Genomic DNA, 10,898 nt, shown 5'->3' with positions numbered 1-10,898 from the left:
ACGAACGTACCCATTATTAAAGACTTCGATACAAAAATGAAAATTTGTGAATTGGCAAAGAAGTTTGATCTACCGGAATTGTCGGACAGAACAATTATAAAAGGCAAAGAAAAAAATTCTCGAAGCTGTGAAAAATGCTCAATCTTTAAATTCAAGCATCATTGGTAAACGTCACAGTATTATCGCTGAGATGGAAACAATGTTAAAATTATGGCGTAATAATCAAGTAAATGTGAAAAATTGTAAAATAATATAGGCATAATTTGTTATACATATGCATTATCTAAGATTTTATTAAACATTTTTTTTTCTAAATTATTGTTTTCTTTAGTCTCCGGCCCCAATTAAAAATTATTTGTATGTATTTATATGCTAAATTATACCCCGACTTACGTGGTTATCACTCAGTCCCACCTATCGCATAAGTTCGGGGTATTACTATATTTATTGTCCTTGTGTATTGGCTACATAAAATAAATTTTATGAATATAATCTTTTATAGACTGCAGCCTACAGCCAAGGTTTTAGGGTACACATAGACTTTAATTTGATTTGCAGTTATTTAAATTGTTGTTACAGATTACAAATTATTATTACTGATGATTTTTAATAACAATTGAATAAATGGAAACTGACATTATACCATTATTGATGTTTTAGTGAAATTCAACTATCTTAATAGTAAATAATTTTTTGTTCTAATAAATAATTTGATCCAGTTGCTCTTTTGATGGTTTATACCAGAGGAAAAGCTATACAGTAGAGCATCAATTATCTGAATACTGATCAATCGAAACATCGGTTAACTGAAAGCATTCCAGTTGGCAAATTCAAATTTCTGCTAGTGCTGTGCTGTAATATTTGGTTATGTCTTGGACTACTCCAATATTATTTTTGTTGGTGTGCGTGTTTTAGCTGGCAGCACTGACACAACCATGAGAGGGTACTTAAGGATGTGCCAGTATTTGAATGAGACTTTTCCCTCATCATGAGTGGTGAGTTTTACATGTTTTGTGTTGTGTTTTTCTGAGGACTGTGTGGGAGGACGTTTGTCATACTGAATCGGAACATTTTGATACTAGTTTAACTTCCGAAATATAATTCTTTTTGTTTTTATATTTTTCAATATATTTATTTTGTTTATGCAAAATAAAGAAATTATTTTTAACTATAGAATAGCCACGATTATTATTTAAAAAAATTTTTCCATAGGCTTAACATTGACGAAAATTCAACACAAAGCGACACGCAATAGAAAAAAATTTCAACATGGGATAGGTTAATATATTTTCTTGTACACAGTCAGTTATCTGAACAACCCCAGCCCCAAATTGTTTCAGATAATCGATGCTCTACTGTATATATATAAATAAACAAGCTCTGATTCTGTCTGCTACAGTCAAATTGGCATAAATTTTGTATTCTATTTGTCATTTAATCTGAATCAGCCTGTATTTTTTCATATAAAATAAAATATCTGTAATAGATGAGATAACAACCAAATGCATAATTTAAATAGCATTATGTGTACATATGTAAGTATATATTAATACACAAAAATTAATATTACACCATACCATCATTGAAAAATTCAGGATCTGTAGCATTTTCTTCTATTATTGTACATGCTCTTTCATAATCACTTGTCTCTAGTGCTCTTGTAAGAGCAGTATCATTTATCCCAAATCTTACTTGAAAATTTCCTATACCAGCCATGAATATTTTGTACTGCAATTAAAACATATTTAGAAATATTAAAAAATTATACTAATTACTTTAAAAATATAAAATAAATAACTACTTATTAAGATTTAATGTATTTTATTATTATTATTAAACTTGAGTAATTTTAATCATAAATTATGAAATTAAAACATTATGTGGTAAAAAGCTAAAATTTAAAATTTGTGAAACACTATAAATTTTTTACCTATTATAATTTATTTATTAAAAACAGTTATTAACTTTTTGCAAAAATATAAAATTTATAAATTCAACAATACTATGGTTAATGACAATTGGATTAAACATTACTAATACATTAAATCATATAGAGTTATAGACCTTTTTTAATGTTCAAACAATTTAAATCATCTATAATTAAATTTAGAAATCTAAAAAGGAATAATTCAACAATAATTATATGAAAATCAGAGTAATCATTTGCCAAACAAAATCCTTATAAATCTGAAGACTTGAGTAAGTATATGAATGACAAAGTATTAAAATATTTATCCAGTATCAGTATAGTTCAAAGCAGAAACGAATTTGTTTCTTTCCTAATTATGCTATAAAATTAATACTGTAACAACATGTAATAACAAATCTGCAATAACATTTGTTGATGATTAAATGTAAAAATGTAGATTCATTTCTGAAAAAAATTTTGATATATTATTCCATTATCAATGTCAGTTAATGAGTTAATTGAAAATTTATATTTTAAAGTGTAAAACATATTTTAATTAGAAAATTATATGTGTAATAATTTTTTAAACAAAATATTCATACTAAAAATATCCCTAAACTTCATTCTGTTTAATATTTATATACACTGATGTTCTAAGCTATTGCATGCCTACTGCAAAATACAATGATGCCTCATATTTTGAATTTAATTCATTCCAGGAAACCATTCAAACTCTGAACCAATGTTTTCCCGTTAGAAATAATGGAAAATGAATTAATCCATTCCCAGATCCCAAACAATATCCATTTCAATAAACTTAAAACAGCAAATACACAAATACACTAATTTAAGATAAAAATAACACAACTAAATGTCTTAATAATAATTAAAACACAAAAGCAATAAGTAAAATACATAAATACTGTATAATCTGCCAAATGTGTACCACTTTCATGCTTTGTGATAAGTTCCTTTTTCATCTCAGTCATCAATATTACAACCTTTCTCGTAGGCTCAAAAACCATTCTCATAACTGGTAATACAGATGTTGGATTGAACAAAGTCCATCAGATCTCATCCAAATTGAAAATGTGTTCTCATGGTTCTTGAATTTCAGAAAGGACAATTTTCAACAGAATAAGAACTAAAAAGTGATTATTTGTGTACGGCACCATAACATTAGTTGCGATATGTGATATTATCTGAAGTCTGAGTAATAGAATGTCAGAGAATTCAAGCTGTTATTAAAGCCAAGAAATATTGATGAATACAATGTATATATTAATGTATTTGTATTTGCTTTCATGAATATTTTGTCTAAACTCTTGGTTTATTAACTCTTCTTCATATCCTCAAAACAAGCATCTTATACTGTATATGTGTGTATGTATATATATAAATGAACATATTGCAAAAAATGTGTGTCAAATAAGAATACATACGTTGCAGTAAAAACTAAACTTTTCAGATTTTATTTTTCTTGTATATTTATGATTACTTATTGCTAATACATTATCTCCATCATAGATTATACTTACATTATTAACATTCTGTTCACATAAACTCAGCAGGTAGGAAATATTTTAGAACACCAGTGTAAAATAATTTAATATAGCTGAACTGACACAAGGAAACCAAACACATTTTTACAATTTAAAAACCAAATATTGGCCAAATTTAAAAATTGTGTTGATTTAGAATATACTAACTTGTAAGACAATATTCAATTTAAAGTAAGTCATTCAATATTCTTAAGAACAAGATGATTATCAAGTTAGTTGATTAATGATAAATGAATAATCGGGATTGTACAATTGTTTAACTGTATGACTAATAATTATCAGGTATTTTTTAAAAATATCTTATAAAATTTCAATTTTTTTTCTAAATATTAATCTTATATATTCTTTTTCAGTTTTTCTTAGTATCTACAAATTAAATACATAAATATTTATTTTATTATGCATTAATGGTTTAAAGTTGAATGAAAAATGTTGAAAAATGAATTACATAAATCATCCTTGGTCATATTGGGTTACTACTATAAATTTAAAGTTATATATTTAATTTTTACATAAAGGAGAGAAAAGCTTTAATTATTTTATTGTTTTTTCTTTGTCACTATTATTCAGTAAGAAATACCACACTCCCTATTGGTTTATTCAGTATACTAGCAAGTGCATAGCCTGGCTTGTGTCACTCACAGGCTTTCACAAGCTTTTAGGAACTGTTCAAAACATAATTCATTGTTTTGTGAGAGAATTCAAAGCACTTTTCAAAATACAATTGAATGCTACAGAGTTTACAATAATATGGGGTTTACACTGACAGAGCTTAAATTGGATTCATCTTTGTTAGTTTCAGCTTCAGTAGTATATTTCTGACCCAAGAATATCATTTAGTAAAGCTTCAGTGACAGATAAGTTTTCCTTTACAGTCATTTTACAAAACATCAAAATATTAAACAATCAGCACCACTTAGCAGTGAAAATGATAATTTTTTCATTAAATGTACTACCTACATTGATTATTGTTGTGTAGTCCTAATGAATGGCAGAGTAATTTTGCTTTGTCTCTGCTTGGATGGTTTGGTTTTTCCAAAATGGATCAGCATAGCAGGATGCATCGCATCAGAATCCTGTCTGAGGCAGACCTGAATGCAAGGTACTGACCCTGCTCCAAATTAAATTTCCAAATGCTATTTATTTTTATTTAAATTAAAAAATCAATATATATTACTTACTATAATCTTGCCTCAAAGTATTACTTTCTTTATTGTATTCTGTCTNATTGTTTCTTCTAATTTATTGAATATTTTTTTATAAATAACTTATTATTGAATAGAGATTATAAAAGTTAATTTAAATAAAATATATCAAAGTTGAAGGAATTAATACTTTCAATTTTAAATTTATTATATTCCATACTAGCACAATTATGTCATTAATATATAACGGCTACATGATATAGTCTGTATTAAATTCTTTTTGTGTTTCAATATGTAATGTAATTATCTTCATTACAATTAAATAATTATAAAACTTTAAGAATCACTTAGTAGCCTGGTCAGTAAGACATGCCATGTATTAGGACAAAACATTCAAGAACATAATCAAATCCTGTAACACAAGCATAATTTACTTCACCTACAAGACTCAAAATGCCGCTTAGTAGCCCTACTGGCACTATATTTTTCATGGAAAACTAAACAAAGAGACACAAATTTGGATATTTTTGGCTTTTCCATGTGATGTCTGCCTGTTTTCCTTTATTAGCTGTCATTCTGGGAAAAGAATCTTCACATTTTCTAGATTGTACTACTATGATTTTTTTTGTACAGAAATAATTTCTCGTCATTAAAATGGTTTTATTGTGCTCAGATGTTTGATTTATTGGTAAGAACACGCGTTGATATAACTCTAACATAACTCGTTATATTGTATCTCACTTGCATAACTTATTGGGATGTTTGTCTAGTAGCCCCAAAAATCTCTGATCCGAATGCTGTGCTATTAAGCAGAATTGACAGTATATGAGATCATCCATATATTATTAATGCTATTTTTATACTTTTCAACTACCATCACACTCCATAACACTCATATCCACCCCAAAATTATGTAAAGCATATCCTCAATCAACCTCTTAATTGTACTAAAAAAATAATACACAGTACAGGATACCAAATGTTATGCTACTTTATTAATTACATGTATAATGTACAAAATAGTGACATAAACAGTACAATTTGCTATGCTTTTCTTCGGAAACAAAAGTGAATCATTCTGTTACACAAGGTTGAGATATCAACTACCAGGTAACAATTTAATACAGTCCTTATGTAATTTATGAACAGCTCCCATGTTTATAAAACAAAAAATAATATAAAACTAATTGTGTTGATTGGTTATGCTTGAGATTGATACTTGGAATAAAAAATAATGTAATGTAAAAACTTTAATTAAAAAAATTACCATAAAAAATTAAGAAAGTAAATTTTAAAAGGCAAAATAGAACTACACTATATAATGGAACCAAATATGCTGCCATTGCCCTAAACCAGTGATGGTGAACCTTTTTGAGAAGTGTCAAATTTTGTTCATTATTTTTTTTAGTACTAGCTCATGGGTCACTAAGTTAGTGGCATCATTTGGAAAGGAGGGAGGATGATTAAAAATTACTTTTTTTGGTTTGCACTTTTAAAATTCTCTAAAAATTTTATCTTTTCTTTTTGTTTTACATCTTTTATTTTTGCAAGTAAAGAGTAAAAAATAAAGATTGATGTAAAAAAATTGATATCAATGGGGTGATACTATGAATTACCACACCAGATGACACCATGTCCAGTCAGCAGTCGCTCCTGCACTGAGTATTTCAATGAACAAGGAATAAAGAAAATCACATATATATTATGAAATATTATTTATTAATAGATAANGAAATCACTGTGATAATGCAGCAATTGATCTTGTTTGTTATTAATGATATATTGTAAAAGCACTATTACATCAGTTTAATTTTCATCCATATAAACAAGAAGAGTTTCAAAGAAAAGGAAGATATGATATTATTATTATGTACAATACAATAGAGTTGAAATATATTTAATAAGAAAACTGTTCTTGTTTATTTTCAGATAGTTTCTTAATATTACGTTTATATTCCATATTTATTAGTTTAACGCATTTCGCAGTCAATTCATTTCCAAGTTTATTTCTATTGGTATATTTTACAAAATTTATTGAAGAAAACAATTTTTCACACAAATATGTGAACAAAGAAGAGCATTAGCAAGTTTCTTCATTGATATAAAATTATTTGGTAAAGAATCCCATGCGTTTAATATAATATTTTCAATTTTTAGTGTGGGATCATTATTATCTGCACTACTTTCTGACATTTTTCCTTCTACTTTGGAAATCAAGTTTTGAAATGTATTTTTCCACACTATGCTGCCTTGAAATTCAACTAATTCCATTTCTAAATCATGGATAACAAGCCACATAAATTTGGTTAACTCCATTGTTTTAAATTTTGTTTTGTATGGATATAAAATAAAGTAAAATGTATCTGTATCGGGCCTTTAGACTTTTTTTTTTTATAAATTCGACATTAGATATACAGTAGAACCTCGATTATCCAAACCTCTATTATCCGGATTGTTCAAAATAAACAAAAATTTTACAAATTTGCTGATTTGCACTTGGCGAATTACGATACTGTTTATGTATGTGATGGAATGTATAACTTTTTTTGTTTCAACAACGTCTCATGTGGAACAGTGGTCGTAAACTCTTAAATATATTTTGCTTTGTAATAAAAATATAATTTGACATACGTATTTATAAATAATTTATATTCAAATTACATCATTTCTATGACCAAGAGCGGTGTATGGGCAACATGGGCCACCACCTATGCCTCGCAATCCGAAGGGCCTTGCGCCTTGAAGGATTATGCATTACTTAGAAGCCGCGAACGAGACGAAAAAATTTTACTCGTCATAAAACGATAAATAGTTTGTCAAATATTTTATTCACAAAAATGCAGTTTCAACTGCTTTTTATTTTATAAAATCCGTCTTCTTGCACCACCAGAGGGCCTTTTAGACAATAGGTAGTCTGTTAGCTCTGGTCAGTAGTAGTCCAAATTCAATACGAACGTTTGTTTCCTGAAAATTTGATCACGATTTAAATACAGTATTTATTTTTAATATTACCGANACATTATGTTATGTAAGTTAAGTTTTAGTATCATTTCCCTTCTCCCTCTCCTCCACCGTAGTCTATCCTCAAAAGTAAAGTGCAAATAAAACTACATTTTTTTAATCAATTATTATTCTATTATGGTTATTTATGCATTTACAACTACAAAACGCATTTTTCAGTGTTTTCCTTACTACAGTTATTATTTTTTTTAATGTACTACTTAGCTTTAATTTGAGTGTGTTTTTCGTGTTGGAACGAATTATTTGGTTTTACATGTAATTGTATGGGAAAAAATGATTCACCTTACGACATTTTCATGATACGACCTCAGTTTCGGAACGGATTAATTTCGTATCCTGAGGTACCACTGTACTTAATTTTCTTAGTAATAAATGATTGCATCTGAATCTAACAAGATCAACTCAAGATCTTAAGGAGCCCAATGATTAATTTGAGATACGAGATATTAGGAAATAACTTCAGATCAAGTTAAATCATTTTAATCTAATCAAAAATAAACATATATCTGTTATTTTCTGAAGGTGTTTATTAAGGTAAATTTAACTCAAATGTATAATTATCAAGGGGTTTTGATACCACTGGACAGCCACATCCACCACATAAATACTCATGTTATACTGAAAACAAATCATTAAAATATAGTGATTTGAAATGCACATATACTACAGCATGAATAAATAATGTTACAAATACTTGCATAGTTAATTTAGTTACTGCAAGTCTAGACAATTGAAATTCGGAACAAAATTTGTACCAAAATTTTTGGTTTATGAATTAAGAAAATTACTATAAATTCTGCAGTGCAATAGAAAACCATATTCAATAATGTAACGCATAGCAATTCATTTAAAACACGTTCTAATATTTATACATGTATTGTACATGTATTAATTATTCAAATCCTAATATTTCAAATAAAGAAGTTGGGATAAAATATCTCAAAAACTTTTAGTCACAAACAAGTCTCCGAGATCCTTATGATTTCAGTATTCATTGATATTGCTTGAATTAAAATTGACTTGTATTTAATAAGTTGAAAATATAATGTGTTCCAAAAATTATGGTGGGGATTTCAAAAGATTACATTTTATTAAACAGAACATGAAATATACAGTACATTAAACATGAATTAAATTAAAAAACAACTCAAATAGTTTATTCCACATGTTTACATATTTAAAGTTCTATGTGGGCTACATCTAGTCATTTATACCACTTCCTACAATATTCAACTAAGAATATAAGAAATGACAGATTCAACAACTTCCCTAAATCACTTTTTCAAATGTTGAATGTAGTGAATATGAACACTACACAATCTTCGAATAAGTAGGGTGCACAATGCAACCAAGCTTCCTTTAAAAAATGACTGTCATTAAAAGTTTTCCCGTATTGAGCAATAGCTTTTGACGCTTGATAACTAGCAGCAGTAGTATTTGATTGAGTTCCAATATATTTCATTAAGGATGTAGCTTGTGCATTTTTATTTTTGAAAACACGTGATATATACTCCTTTTGCTCTTTTTCACTTCAATTGAAAAGAGATTTGCGGTTGGTTTCATAATATTGCTTTACTGATGTTCTACAAACCACCGTTCCTGAAAATAAAATTATTTTATTGTTTTTTCNTACATTATTCTTTTAATATTTTTGATTGTCTGTTCTTTCTTTTATGATATAAAAAATAAGTTCATAAAAATCAATGCATGGGTCAGTGCCTGACCTGCGGGCCATAGGTTCGCCATCACTGCCCTAAACCCTTGGTTATAGGCCACCCTCATGTATAAGCTATTCTAATACATAGGCCACAACCTACAGCCTAGGTACAGTACTAGGACTAGGTACAATCAAAATAAGAACCAACAGGAAAAAAAAAAAAACAGCATCAAGAATAACATTATGTAAATCTCACTGTGCTAGATACTAAAGTTAATTGTATGTTATTTTGTTGGTCACTTTTGCCACTTTTCATGAATTTAATTTAACTGCTTTAAAATTACAGTAGAATCTTAGAAACTTGGCAATCCATAATCTAATTGTCATTCAAAATAAATAAATACATGTAATCTAATTTTTATCTAACTTAACACTAGGATCAAAAAAGTTATTCTTCACTGATAACACTTGATAATAGCATAAATTCCACATGTTAACAGAGAATATAATCCTTTTTCCAAGGTGCCACTGAAAAATGCCATGACATGAAATCAATAACTACAGAATAGTACTGAATAGTGAATATTTTTTAAATTAAAATTTAATTACAAATAGACATACTCTCTACTGGTACATAGTTATGATGATATGTATATTAATTTGCGCATATAACATCTAAGGAATTTTGCTATTTAGACTGGTATCATTGCTATGTCACTGTACATTAAACAAATTTGTTAATTTAGCATAAATTTTCACATCCTTTGTAGTACAATAATTATTTTATGTTATATTGTACTGTAGATTTTCTTTTGCTCTGAATGTGCTATAAGATTTTTAATAGCATGTATTTGTAGCAATGTATTATGAATTGTGAATAACATACCGTATTAATACTGATATAACACTGAATTATTATTAGTATATTTTACCCCACAGTTACAGTTTTTACCAGTAATTAGGTTTTTCATGTACAGTAATACCTCAACTTATGCAAACTCGGAGTTACGCGATTTTCAAATCTCGTCAGTTCGTCTTTGGTTTGAGCACCACGCAACTCTTGATTACTCACTCCCCTCACACTATTGTTCAGCTTACATGTTTGGACGTGTCGCACAGAATCGACACTTAGCTACAATTTATTTCTGTGTTTGTTATATCTATGGAGATTTGAGAGACTCTACTATGTCATCCAAACGAGGTAGAACTGATTCTTCTGCATCAAACAAGAAAACAGAAACTTTATCTTTGGAATGTAAAGTTAACATTATTAAAGACTTCAATACAAAAATGAAAATTTGTGAATTGGCAAAGAAGTTTGATCTACCGGAATCAACGATCAGAACAATTATAAAAGGTAAAGAAAAAATTCTCGAAGCTGTGAAAAATGCTCAATCTTTAAATTCAAGCATCATTCGTAAACGTCACAGTATTATCGCTGAGATGGAAACAATGTTAAAATTATGGTGTGATAATCAAGTAAATGTGAAAAATTGTATAATAATATAATTTGTTATACATATGCATTATCTAAGATTTTATTAAACATTTTTTTCTAAATTATTGTTTTCTTTAGTCTCCGGCCCCAATTAAAAATTATTTGT

General features: G+C 27.9%; 1 protein-coding gene across 1 annotated transcript in view; it reads right to left on the bottom strand.

Annotated features, from left to right (window-relative positions):
• The window catches only part of LOC111618092, a 39,913-nt gene that overhangs the window by 18,976 nt on the left and 10,039 nt on the right, over positions 1 to 10,898 (bottom strand). Inside the window, exons 3-4 of the mRNA XM_023359537.1 lie at positions 4,653 to 4,695; positions 1,578 to 1,728 (exon numbers count right to left, since the gene is read on the bottom strand). Coding sequence (XP_023215305.1) covers positions 1,578 to 1,716 — 139 coding nt within the window. The 5' untranslated portion in view covers positions 1,717 to 1,728; positions 4,653 to 4,695. The remainder of the gene's footprint in view (positions 1 to 1,577; positions 1,729 to 4,652; positions 4,696 to 10,898) is intronic.

The sequence above is a fragment of the Centruroides sculpturatus genome, unplaced genomic scaffold, assembly GCF_000671375.1.
Source record: "Centruroides sculpturatus isolate CEXI.00-Female unplaced genomic scaffold, Cexi_2.0 scaffold155, whole genome shotgun sequence".
In the NCBI taxonomy this organism is placed as follows: Eukaryota; Metazoa; Arthropoda; class Arachnida; order Scorpiones; family Buthidae; genus Centruroides; species Centruroides sculpturatus.
This window is presented reverse-complemented; position numbering and strand designations above follow the sequence as displayed.